This window comes from Aegilops tauschii, chromosome 2 (genome assembly GCF_002575655.3).
Source record: "Aegilops tauschii subsp. strangulata cultivar AL8/78 chromosome 2, Aet v6.0, whole genome shotgun sequence".
Taxonomy (NCBI): domain Eukaryota; kingdom Viridiplantae; phylum Streptophyta; class Magnoliopsida; order Poales; family Poaceae; genus Aegilops; species Aegilops tauschii.
In genome coordinates, this window is record NC_053036.3 from 51,841,354 (window position 1) to 51,854,830 (window position 13,477).

Consider the following 13,477-nt stretch of genomic DNA (forward strand, 5'->3'; position numbering starts at 1 on the left):
TGGTTTCTCAATATAAGCGGTAGGAACAATAGGATCAACATTATAAGTGATAGTATTTTCTTCAAATTTAATAGGTTCAACTACTTTTACTTCAATGGGAGGATGATATTTAAACCACTTCTCCTTAGGGAGATCAACATGAGTAGCAAATGATTCACAGAAAGAAGCTACTATCTTAGAGTCAAGTCCATATTTAGTGCTAAATTCATGAAAAGCATCGGTATCCATAAAAGATTTAACACAATCAAACTTAGGTGTTATACCTGACTCCTTACCTTCGTCGAGTTCCCAATCTTCAGAATTGCGTTTAATTCTTTCCACTAAATCCCATTTGAATTCAATAGTCTTCATCATAAAAGAACCAGTACAAGAAGTATCGAGCATGGAGCGATTGTTGAGAGAAAGCCGAGCATAAAAAATTTGAATAATAATTTCTCTTGAGAGCTCATGATTGGGGCATGAATATAACATTGAATTATGACCTGATGTAAACCTTGCCGTAAGTTTGGTAGGAAGGTACCAAAGTAATCCCGGCATGGAACACTGGACAGCGGTCAAGAATATCCTGAAGATATGTTTCTCATTTATGGAGGTGACGAAGAGCTCGTCGTAAAGGGTTACGTCGATGCTAGCTTAGACACAGATCTGGATGACTCTAAGTCACAAACCGGATACGTGTATATTTTGAATGGTGGGGCAGTCAGCTGGTGCAGTTGCAAGCAAAGCGTCGTGGCGGGATCTACATGTGAAGCGGAGTACATGGCAGCCTCGGAGGCAGCACATGAAGCAATCTGGATGAAGGAGTTCATTGCCGACCTAGGAGTTATTCCCAATGCATCAGGGCCGATGACTCTCTTCTGTGACAACACTGGAGCTATTGCCCTTGCCAAGGAGCCCAGGTTTCACAAGAAGACCAGGCACATCAAGCGTCGCTTCAACTCCATTCGTGAAAATGTTCAAAATGGAGACATAGATATTTGTAAAGTGCATACGGATTTGAATGTCGCAGATCCGTTGACTAAACCTCTTCCACGAGCGAAACATGATCAACACCAGAACTCTATGGTTGTACGATTCATCACAATGTAACTAGATTATTAACTCTAGTGCAAGTGGGAGACTGTTGGAAATATGCCCCAGAGGCAATAATAAAATGGTTATTATTATATTTCCTTGTTCATGATAATTGTCTATTGTTCATGCTTTAATTGTGTTATCCGGAAATCGTAATACATGTGTGAATGCATAGACTATAACATGTCCCTAGTGAGCCTCTAGTTGACTAGCTCGTTGATCAATAGATGGTTACGGTTTCCTGACCATGGACATTGGATGTCACTGATAACGGGATCACATCATTAGGAGAATGATGTGATGGACAAGACCCAATCCTAAGCATAGCACTAGATCGTGTAGTTCGTTTGCTAAAGCTTTTCTAATGTCAAGTATCATTTCCTTAGACCATGAGATCATGCAACTCCCGGATACCGTAGGAATGCTTTGGGTGTACCAAACGTCACAACGTAACTGGGTGGCTATAAAGGTGCACTACAGGTATCTCCGAAAGTGTCTGTTGGGTTGGCACAGATCGAGACTGGGATTTGTCACTCCGTATGACGGAGAGGTATCTCTAGGCCCACTCGGTAATGCATCATCATAATGAGCTCAATGTGACCAAGTGCTTGTTCACGGGATCATGCATTACGGTACGAGTAAAGTGACTTGTCGGTAACGAGATTGAACGAGGTATTGGGATACCGACGATCGAATCTCGGGCAAGTAACGTACCGATTGACAAAGGGAATTGTATACGAGATTACTTGAATCTTCAAAATCGTGGTTCATCCGATGAGATAATCGAGGAGCATGTGGGAGCCAACATGGGTATCCAGATCCGGTTGTTGGTTATTGACCGGAGAGTCGTCTCGGTCATGTCTGCGTGTCTCCCGAACCCGTAGGGTCTACACACTTAAGGTTCGGTGACGCTAGGGTTGTAGAGATATTAGTATGCGGTAACCAGAAAGTTGTTCGGAGTCCTGGATGAGATACCGGACATCACGAGGAGTTCCGGAATGATCCGGAGGTAAAGATTTGTATATAGGAAGTCCAGTTTCGGCCACCGGGAAAGTTTCAGGGGTCACCGGTATTGTACCGGGACCACCGGAAGGGTCCCGGGGGTCCACCGGGTGGGGCCACCTATCCCGGAGGGGCCCATGGGCTGAAGTGGGAAGGGAACCAGCCTCTGGTGGGCTGGTGCGCCCCCCATGGGCCTCCCCTGCGCCTAGGGTTGGAAACCCTGGGGGTGGGGGGCGCCCCACCAGACTTGGGGGGCAAGTCCCCCCTTGGCCGCCGCCGCCCCCCCCCCCCCCTTGAGATTGGATCTCTAGGGGCCGGCGCCCCCCCAGGGCCCCTATATAAAGAGGGGGGATGGAGGGCTGCGCACCCAAGCCCCTGGCGCCTCCCTCTCCCCCCGTAACACCTCTCCCTCTCGCTGAGCTTGGCGAAGCCCTGCCGAGATCCCCGCTGCTTCCACCACCACGTTGTCGTGCTGCTGGATCTCCATCAACCTCTCCTTCCCCCTTGCTGGATCAAGAAGGAGGAGATGTCTCTCCCAACCGTACGTGTGTTGAACGCGGAGGTGCCATCCGTTCGGCGCTAGGATCATCGGTGATTTGGATCACGACGAGTACGACTCCATCAACCCCGTTCTCTTGAACGCTTCCGCTCGCGATCTACAAGGGTATGTAGATGCACTCCTCTCTCTCGTTGCTAGATGACTCCATAGATTGATCTTGGTGATACGTAGAAAATTTTAAATTTCTGCTACGATCCCCAACAAGATGAGCGCTGCAATGTCAAGTGTAGAACAACAGATTCACAAGCATGGTGCTTACCACGCTTGCACTGGTGCTTGACCATGGTGACGGCGCCGCTATGCCTCCAGTCCAGCGCGTCGGGCATGGCGTCGGGACAGGAATGTGCCTTGCTTCACTTTCCGTGAAGTCACTCCTTTGTACTTGTATTGTTTCGTTTTACTCAAGTGCCTTGATACAAGATACTTAAAGTATTTCTCGATTTGACCTCATTCCTTATTACTAGCCCACAACCGTACTTCCGGTTAATGTGGTCTGGACTGTCATTCAGGTGCCATGGAAGGACTAAATAAGATCACGACGGGCTCTCTTCTCAGCCTTCCTGAGTAGAAACTAATCGGTTGTGACAGATCCCACAATGCTGGTTGTGGCGGGTAGGCTCATGAACTATGCTTATAAGTTTGTGATTAATAATGGTGGGAGTGACAGGAAGGATGACTACCCGTTTGGTGAATCAGATGAAGCATGCAACAAAAACAAAGTAAGATGGAGGTGTAGTTGTGTAGAACAAAAATAAAAACTACCTTGAGCATGTTTTAGGCACATGATCTATCATATTCATGCAATTTGTCTCCTTGTTTCACAGCTGAAAAAGCATGTGATAACAATTGATGGCTACTGAAGCGACGTCCTGCTGGTGTACATCAGGGACGCCTGCACCAACGATGACGCCTTCAAGGTGCTGTGGAAGTGAGGTCAGGGCATGGGGATCCGGGCAAGTGCGCCAAGGAGACCGACGCGTCTTACCCGCTCATGACCCAAGCAGTGATTTTCCATTGCCTCATGTATCATCGACCGTCGCCAGCCTCTGGTTTTAGATGTGAACGTGCATGTACCAGTACTTCATATTGCTATATTTTGATTCTGACGAAATAACATCACATGGTACAATCAAGAAAGTGGAAGGGGCGCATCCTATCTAGCACCGCCCTAGCTTCCTCTCAGGCGGCGCACCTGGGTGCGCCCCAACCACTAGTTTGGGAAAAAACCTGCTCACTCTGTTCCATTATGTAAGACATTTTTTTGGCATTGTAGATGGGTATCCTCCAAGACTCCCTAACCGATGATTGATGTGAAAAGCGAGAACGCACAATGGAAAGTTAAGTTTATTTGAAAAACATTTTCAGATTGTTTTGACCTTTTATTTAAGGAACTCAATATTTGGCAACAGTGTGCCCGATAGGAAATTTACCTTACCATACCATACCTGTCGATCACCCGCCAGCTAACCAGGCCAATCACCCCGCCAGCTAACCAGGACGATCACCCCGCCAGCTAACCAGGCCGATCGCTGTACAAGGCCCAACAGAAATTGCCATCCCCCCCCCACGACGAACTTTCCAGATCGCAACTTTCCCACACACCCCTTACATCCCACGCAAGTATACCCTCTCTCACCCTCCCCACCACCCACACGCCCCTCCCCACCACCCACCCGCCCCTCCCCCCTATACAGCTGCTCAAAATCAACACCAAAGACCTACCCCTCCTCCAGATCTGGATCAAACAAGAGCAGATCATCAGGGAAGCGGTGGAAATTACCAGGGATACATCGAAGAAATCACCAGGCAACATCACCTCACCCTGGTAAGAATCAAGACTCATCCAAAATCTCCAAAAAATTCTGCTTAATACAAAGACTTACCCCACCCCCTCCCAATCTGTGCAAAAATTACCATCCTTTCACCTCTAGAAAACAGAATAAGCAGACTTCTCTCATAATTTTGCCTATTGCAGTGATTTACCAATCAACTAAGTGCAAAATTACCAGCCCCCCGTAGTTTTTGTTACCAACTTTATGCAACAAAACAGAGTACCCAAAAAAATACCCCATTCCCTTGCTACACTAAACATAGATTTTGTGTCTACCATGGAAAAATAAAGACAAATAAAGGAAAGAGGAACCTTTATTGACCACAAAAATCATTATCTCATACAATGGAAGATGCATTGCAAAAAAGGTTCATTTTTCAGTCTACAAGAATGTTATACTGCATGAAGTAAACAAGTTATCAATCTGTACATAGTAAAAGTTATCATCCACTTTAGCTAAGTACTAACATTGGATAAAGAAAAGTGCTGCCTTTTAATGGAGATGCTCATGTTGTACTGTAATTGTCCTATTTAGTGTTCTTCTCAATCACCCCTACGATTCTTGCCTTCAAACACCTATGTAAAGAGTAAACAAAACAATGAGTTTCAAAAAAAGAGTGAACACGTGTAAATGTATACTAACGTGCAAACGTAAAAACAAATCAAGCAGGAGTAGATAAATGGATGCTAGCAGAGGAGATAATGCAGAGGATGGAGGAGGAGGTAGAATGCATGAAGAAGGCGATGCAGCGCGCACACCAAGCAGCAATTCAGCATACCCAAAAATCATGGGGACAGGTAAAATTACCAACATTACTGTTTACATATCATCATGGAATGAAAAACCCAGTCTTATACTTTACTATTGAAGTGGGTTTGAAAATTACCAGCATTGGTGCAAACATATTACCAGGTCCAAAAAATGCAAATTACCAGGGTTTTTTAGGCAGAAAAGAATACTTTACTATTGAAGTGGGTTTGAAACTTACCATCATTGGTGCACGCATATTACCATGTTCAGAGGATGCAAATTACCAGGGTTTTTTAGGCAGAAAGAATGCTTTACTGTTGAAGTGGGTTTGAAAATTACCAACATTGGTGCATTCATAATACCAGGTTCAGAGTATGCAAATTACCAGGGTTGTTTAGGCAGAAAAGAAAGATACATTCACTGAATCTTCAAAAAACTACCATGATGGAAAACTGTTATTTATCATGTAATATTCCACTAATCTACCAGGCCAAATTGCAGGTGCTCGGGCAATCAGCGCAAACAACAGCTTGCCCAGTGGTGGAACAAGTGCACATAGTGCTGGAACAAATGCAAGCACAGGAGCTGGGAGCCTTGGAGAGCAGACAATAAGCGAACCAGCAACTCCAGAATCTGCTGGGATCAATGCTGATATGGAAGGCAGCAACATGGAGGCATATTCCACACCTAAGACACCTTTACAAGGGACAAAATTTGACACCCTGGAGAGCGCACGTGACCACTACAGCACCTACGCGCGCAGGACTGGCTTTGCAATTAGGCAGCAATTCAAGAAAGAGAGGGTTGATGGAACTATAAGCAGGGTGCTACTAGTTTGTACAAAATATGGCAAACGACGCAAGGACAGGGATGAGCTGCAAGATGTGGAAAACCCAGCCGGCATTGTCAAGAAGAGGAAAAAAAAGAAAGTTGTTAGGATTGAATGTGAAGCGCACATGTACCTATCCCACGATGATGCATGGTGGACTGTTGACCGTTTCGAGGACACCCACAATCACCCCCTGATCAAAAAGCCGTCCCTAACAAAATTCTTATCATCACATCGGTACATTCCGAAGGAGGAGGAGCACTTCTTGAGGGTTCTGCACGGATGCAACGTTGAGACTGTGAGGCAGATGCAGCTGATGTCATGGTTCTACGGGAGCGCTAAAGACGTACCCTACACGACACAAGACATTGATAATCAACGAGCTAAGTTCCGCTTAGAGCACCGCCACAAGGACGTTGGGAGCACAATTGCATACTTCCAAGAGATGAGGGCCAAAGATTCATATTTCTACTGGAGAATCAAACTTGATGATGAGGACTGGGTTGAGAACTTGTTCTGGATAGATGGCGCATCACGCAGGGCATATGCAAAGTATAATGATTGTTTGTCGTTTGACACGACATACATGACAAACATGTACAAGATGCCGTGTGCACCATTCATTGGAATTAATAACCATGGTCAATCCATCCAGTTTGGGTGTGGCTTCGTTCGAAACGAACTAAAGGAAAACTTTGTGTGGTTGTTTAACACATTCCTCCATGCAATGGGTGGTGTTGCCCCTAAAAACATCATCACAGACCAGGACTTTGCAATGAGGAGTGCGATCGACGAGGTCTTCTTGAACATAATACACAGAAATTGCCGCTGGCATATAATGAAGAAGGCGCAGGAGAAACTTGGAAAACTTATGGCTGATGATAAACCACTAAACAAAGCGTTCAAAGACTGTCGACAACAGCTTGACTGGTACGTACCTAATCTGTTGACCCATTTTAATTACCATGCAGCAAACTTGAGAACCCATATGAATATATGTGATGCACAAGTTACCATGTGTGGGTCTACACAAGTTACCGTGATCTTGTTGGCTATATTACCAGGGGCAGTTACATATGTTGATACAACCTTGTGGTTTAGAAAAGTTACTAGATATGGAGAAACTGTTCAATAAAGTTACCATCTAACAACTAAGAAAAGTTACCAGCATACTTGTACTTTAATTACCAATGTTTGTATATGATGTTGTAATTGTCTCATGTTTTGTGTATCACAGAGGAAGAGTTTGAAAACAAATGGTGGGCAATGATGGATGAATATGGCCAGATCGACAAGGAACATTTTCAATGGCTGTGGGAAAATAGGAAATGTTGGGCCCCAGTGTACTACATGAAGCATTTCTTTCCATTCTTGCAGACAACTGCAAGGAGCGAGGGATTCAATGTTGTGCTCAAGAAGTACGTGAACCCCAACAACTCATTGATTGAATTCGCAACTCAATACATTGCAATCCAGGAGAAAGTAATGGTGGCTGTGGTGAAAGAGCAAGTGGACACAATTTACAAAGAGGCAGACATGTATTCATTGAACCCAATCGAGTTACAGATGTGAGGGATATACACACAAAATCTGTTCTCCAAGTTCCAGGTAGAGATGAAGCTAAAGACTGCTTACGGATGCGACACTTTGCAAGATGGAACCTTCAGGATGTGGTCGCTCCGAGGCATACTACCAAAGTATGGGGATAGGGACTACCATGTGCAGGCGAACAAGGATGAAGGGGTATACTCATGCACTTGCTGCAAGTTTGATCGCGATGGGCTATTGTGCGCACACATACTACGAGTAATGGAACAGATTGGAGTCTACGAGATACCGAGGAGGTATATCCTAGATAGGTGGACATGGGATCCAGAAGAGGATCTTGTTCAGCCTGATTACCAACAGCCAACCGTTAAGAAGGGAATGACAGAGGAAGGAAAAAATATCATGAGATATACATCTATTCTGAATGATTTCAAGGAACAAGCAAAAGACGCTTGCACTATTGATGAAGGGATGGCATTGGCAAGGAAACATGTTAATGCTTTCAGAGACGACTAGGATGCACTAAAAAAGATGCAGCTAAAGAAAGCAAGAAAGGAAAAAGATGAGGGAAAAGAAGCACAAATGTTTTCTTCACCACCAGGGACTAGTGCCACTGAAGGTGTCCCAGTAGCGCATCAAGGAAGCATTCCTGTCTGGCATGTGTCTGGCAATATTTTCCAGTTCCAGGGGTCACATGCCGAGGGATCCCAATCATCAAACACAAGAGTGACACTAGACCCACCAAAGTCTACTACGAAAGGGCGTCCGAGAGAGAAAAGATTCCAACACCCATTTGACATTGCAAAGCCAAAAAAAGAGAGGAAGTGTAGAGTCTGCGGGTCGACAGATCATGATAAACGCAAATGTACCTCACCCATCCCGCACTGTGAAATGCAAGTTAGATGGGCATTGAAATGCAAGTTAGAGATTTTACTTATCAATTTTACCCATTTTATTGTGTAAAACGGTGTCGAGACACCATGTAATGAAAAGTTATCAGCACTGAAACATGTAAGTTATCGTCCCGAATGTAATGGGGATTTTCAGAAATGAGAATGAGATTAGTTATCGTTTTTTGTTTGTGAGCAAAATGTTATGATGCCATGAAGAAGAAAGTTATCAGCACCTGTTATAGTATGTTATCAGCATTGACTATCATAAGTTATCAGCAAAAATGTATAAAAAAGATAGTAATCAGCCCAGAAAAAAATGTATAAAACTATCATCGTTCTTAAACTTAAAATCAAAACTTATATTGGTGCAAATTTCTCACATCAATTACTCCTTATTGAACAAGTGATAGCGCCATTGCATGCATTTGTTAAGAGGATGGTCCAGCCACATGCTTGTCAATATCTTCCTCGGCGCCGGGATCTGCTCCTTAGTTATTGTCGGGATATTTTTACCGTCCCAGAACTCCAAGATATTGAACGCGAAGAAACCGCAATCGGTGTTGTAAGGAAAAAAATAAAAAATGTGTTAAAAAGCAAAATAAGATAAGCAAAAAGGTGAACGAACTTTTAAAATGCTACACTACTAAGTTACCGGGTATTTAGATGGAAAAAAAATGATGGAGTACTAGCCAAAAAAACTAACCCATTGTCCTGTTTGAACACATCGATGTACACAAGATCATAGTCTTGGATCTGCTTACTCGAGTCCTTGTACGCAATCAACCAGGCTTTTTTAATGCCATTCATAAGCTTCGTCGCATGTGTGATGAGCGAAGGGCTATCTTGTGGATGAAGAGAATCAAGAACTTCAAATCGTTTTGCCTTGAGATTAAGGCACAAGACATACCAATGCCCGTCCTTTGGTAGAGGTCCCAACTTTTGCAGTGTTGGAAACAGTAGCTGTTAAAAAAATGTGAACACATGAACACAAGAAGTTATGAAGTTATCAATGCACTTACAGTTAAAAAGGCAAAGTTATCAGGACACTGACAACATATGTTACCAGTAGGCATACATGAAAGTTACCACAGAAAGGAAAAATGTGAACACATGAACACAAGAAGTTATCAATGCATTTACAGTTAAAAAGGCGAAGTTATCAGGACACTGACAACATATGTTACCAGTAGGCATACATGAAAGTTACCACAGAAAAGTAACATAACTAGGTACCAGCTAAAATTCTTTAATGGTACGATGTCTGACAAAACCAAAATAAGAGCCTGATAAAATTGCTTGTTATACCAACTAAAACAGCTTGTACGATTTAAAAGAAGAAAAGTATGTAGTTTACGTAAAAAATTGTACCTGATTTTGGTGACTAAGTATGTAGTTTGCATCACGACGGAAATGTTTGATTAGGAACTTGCTCGTCATATCATGTATGAGAAGATATACTGACAGCAACCATGGAAAGATGATCTTCCCTGGGGGTACAGAATCAGAAAGAGTTCGGATGTGGAGCTCTGCAATATTATTCGAAACTTGACCACCTTCTATCACACTATTAGCGAGCTCCTCCAATGTGACCCACCGCCCATCGATGTCAATAACCCTAATACTGAAAAGCAGACAAAGAAAAAAAATAGTATATAAGCCAATGTTTTGCCAGTGAGGGGTCAAAATACTAGAGAAAAGGAAAACAGTAAATGTCATTACTGTTTTATCTTGGAGTCAACTGAATCAGTGGTGTGCTTGATAACTTCTGCGTAAATAACCTCTTCAAGTGCAGATGATGTGAGGCCACAATATGGAGGCAGAAGAACTGCGATGGGCGGCTTACCCTGACTTTTCGAATGTACGATTTAGGAGTCACACTGGCTGAATGATTACCATAGGGAGGTTGAATAACTGGTGTAGCAAATTCAGGGCTGGTGGGGTGGTCTAGAAGAAAAGTGAAGGGAGTTATCAGAGTTGGGAATGATGGAAAGAAATATTATGGGGAAACAAAAAGAAAAGAAGTTATGAGAGTTTAGAACAGTAAATTATCAACATGAAGATAATGATGTTATCAAGGTTGGCAGTAGGAAAAAGTTTGTTAAATAAAATCTTCCTATCAGTACCTTTTACAGAACCGTAATTTGCTTTTTCTCTAACAGTGGCACGTTCGACTTCTTCAACCCACATAATTACATCATCGTCTTCAACATCCGCATCATAAACTCGAAATCGACGCTCTTCAAAAAGTTGCGATCAGGTCAGTTTGTGAACTAACAAAAGGAATGTCAAATATGTGGAAAAACAGCTAAAGAAAAAAGTGATAGATAGTACAGAATGATGATATAATTACTGTAGAGAGAAAAAGGGAAGAAAATGAGGGGGGTCAGGATAGTTAAAGGGGCAGCATAAATGTATTAGAATGTCTATCTGTGCGTGCAGGGAAAGGAGGGGGAGGGGGTGTATTTACATCATCAATAAAGGAAACAAAAAGGTTGAAGTTATCAGCATGGTGATAGCAGAAGTTATCAGGGTATGATCACAAATGTTACAATTTAAGTAACTAGTTAGCAAAAAAATGAAAACATGTAGGTATCTAGTTAGAACAAAAAAATACTAGCACAACATTCGCAAAAAGTTATCATGGTGAAAGTTACCATACGATAAAAATGGTAAGCTGGAAAACAAGGTACAAATATCTTTCATGTAGAGCGATGTATTTATCAGTTAAAAGTAGAGCGCTACAATTATCAGTCAGATGTTAGCATGGTGATAGCAGAAGTTACCATACAAAAGGTAGAAGTTATCAGCATGGTGATAGCAGAAGTTATCAGGGTATGATCACAAATGCTACCATTTAATTAACTAGTTAGCAAATAATTATCAGTCGGATGTTAGTAAAAGTTACCAGGAATAATGAACAATAATAATCACGTATAATACATCCACACACCAGACAACATAAAAAATAAAAGAGCGCAAATGTGAAACGAAAACACATAGTTCATTACATAGCACACACGCAAAAGCAGAAGTCATTACATGTGAGAGGGGGGAGGTTGTCCATACATAGGATAAAAAGAGCATAAATATACACACAAGGATCAAACTAAAAGCATAAAAAGGTCTTCGAAAAGCAGACATCCATCCCATCACTCTTTTGTGATAAAGCGAAGACACGTATATGCCTTCACTTACCAAGGTCAGCAGGCTCAGAGCCTGAAAACGGATTGGAGTCAATAGGATTATCTTCTGCATTCTTTAAATCTTGTGGTGCTGCCGCCATATGATCAATTGGGGATGTTGCTGCTCGGTCTTGGGGAGCATTGTTAACCGTTGGGACCACTGCTGGTGCTTGAGTTGTCGAAACAACCGCTGGGGGTGGTGTTGGTACTGCAGCTGGGACTGCGGCCGTCGTAATAATATCTAGTTCGGCCGGTGTGGGGCCAAAATCTAGGCCAAGAGAGCAAGATGGTGGGGTGAAATCCCAGTAGGCCCTATCAGCAACAACATCTTCTACATCTGCATTAATGCTGAATTCTTGGGCGGCGACTTGGTCATCCCGAGGTTGAGCTTCAACAAACACTGCATCTTCAGTTTCAACTGGTTCTGCCACATTGGATTGGGAAGATTTGTGACACCCAAAGTTTTTGGCCTTATTTTATTTATTAAAATATTGCCAGGAAATAAAACTTTTCCAATTGTCAAGGTTTGCCTTTTTTTGATATTGGATTTTTGCCTCTAGTGGGAGAAACCTTCAAAGGTATTGTTGGACTTGATTTCTCTCTATAATAAAACCATTATTTATCAGTGGATTTAAATGTTGCAAGATTTATTTATTCAAAAAGCTTTAGCTCTTTAAAATGTTTTCCTTTTGCATTTGGGGCCTATTTGCACTACAACCATTTGATAAATGCTCCTAAAAATTCCACCAAAATTTGGGGATGTCATGTGATGGTTCCACATCACTTTTATGCAAAGATACCTTCTGGCCATTGGAGATTTTGGGCTCTACACCAATTTTTCCAATCTAGTCCAGTAGGCACTTTTGCACTGCAACCCATTTAAATATTTCTTCAAAGATTCTTCCAAGTGTTTGGAGATGTCAGTGGATGCATACAATTCATCTTCAAGCAAAAACCCAATGATGTTCTTTGGAAAATTTGAGTGGATCAACCTCTTTTGCTTTCTGGTCCAGATTGGTGATTTGTACTGCAACCATATTTTTCCTTGCTCTAATGACCCTGAGCTTTTTCCTACTTGTAGCCCTCCCTACCAAACTCTTAAGTCAAGGAGATTGGGCTCATTGGAGGTTTTTAAGTGCATGCCCTAAACCCTTCTGTTTTCTGTCCAGAACTGGAGTTTTGCAAAACTTGCACTATCAACTTTCTGTTTTTGCCAAACTGATCTCACCACCATCCCCTGTATCTAAAGAGACACTGGTCTGGAGATTTTGGCCACTCCAAGAGTTGCCTAGGTGCACTTGGCATTCTGTCGAACACCGAGTGTGCACAGCCACTTTTGGCAAGCTTTCTGGTTTGCACTGTGGACTTGAACCCCTGGCCTATCCACCTTGCCCACTAAGTGCCTTGCTTCCCCTACCTCCATCCTGTGCAGTGCCAGCTCCAACCTCGCGCTCTAGACCACGCTGGCATTTCGTCGAACAGGTGCCGTGCGTGCTCTGGGCGCGCCCAGAGCGCACGTTTTGCACGCGCGCGCACTACGCCGACACGCCGCACTGCCGCGCTCGACGTGACCCGACCCTGGCCCCTTCTGCACCGCTGAGCCCCGCACCAGTCGCCCCCTGCTCCACGATGGCTCTGGCACCCTTCTGCGCCGCTGGCCGCGCCCTTGGCGGCACGCCGGCGTCGGCAGCAGATTCCGCCGCGGACGGCGCCGCCCAAGCCACCAGCGCACGACAGCTGCCCCGGAGCACAGGCCGTGCTTATCCCCCGCTCGTCGGAACGCGTTCGTTGCCGCCAAGATGCCCTGC

General features: G+C 43.6%; 1 protein-coding gene and 1 long non-coding RNA gene across 2 annotated transcripts; both read left to right on the forward strand.

Moving 5' to 3' along the window:
• Positions 1-2,844: 2,844 nt before the first annotated feature.
• Positions 2,845-3,749, forward strand: LOC120974396 (uncharacterized). Its single transcript, XR_005769804.1, has 2 exons — positions 2,845-3,354; positions 3,460-3,749. It is a non-coding gene; the product is annotated as an uncharacterized lncRNA (long non-coding RNA).
• A 1,397-nt stretch (positions 3,750-5,146) lies between these two features.
• Positions 5,147-7,618, forward strand: LOC109775761 (protein FAR1-RELATED SEQUENCE 5-like). The gene is made up of 3 exons (XM_073506839.1): positions 5,147-5,264; positions 5,707-6,687; positions 7,284-7,618. Exons 1-3 carry the CDS (start codon positions 5,147-5,149, stop codon positions 7,616-7,618), a joined length of 1,434 nt encoding a protein of 477 aa, XP_073362940.1.
• Positions 7,619-13,477: the final 5,859 nt, after the last annotated feature.

Coding starts and splice junctions, on each gene's coding strand:
- LOC109775761 (XM_073506839.1), top strand. CDS start 5,147: ATGGATGCTAGCAGAGGAGATAATGCAGAGGATGGAGGAGGAGGTAGA. Junction 5,265..5,706: donor CCCAAAAATCATGGGGACAG/GTAAAATTACCA, acceptor CTAATCTACCAG/GCCAAATTGCAGGTGCTCGG. Junction 6,688..7,283: donor CATTGGAATTAATAACCATG/GTCAATCCATCC, acceptor TGTGTATCACAG/AGGAAGAGTTTGAAAACAAA.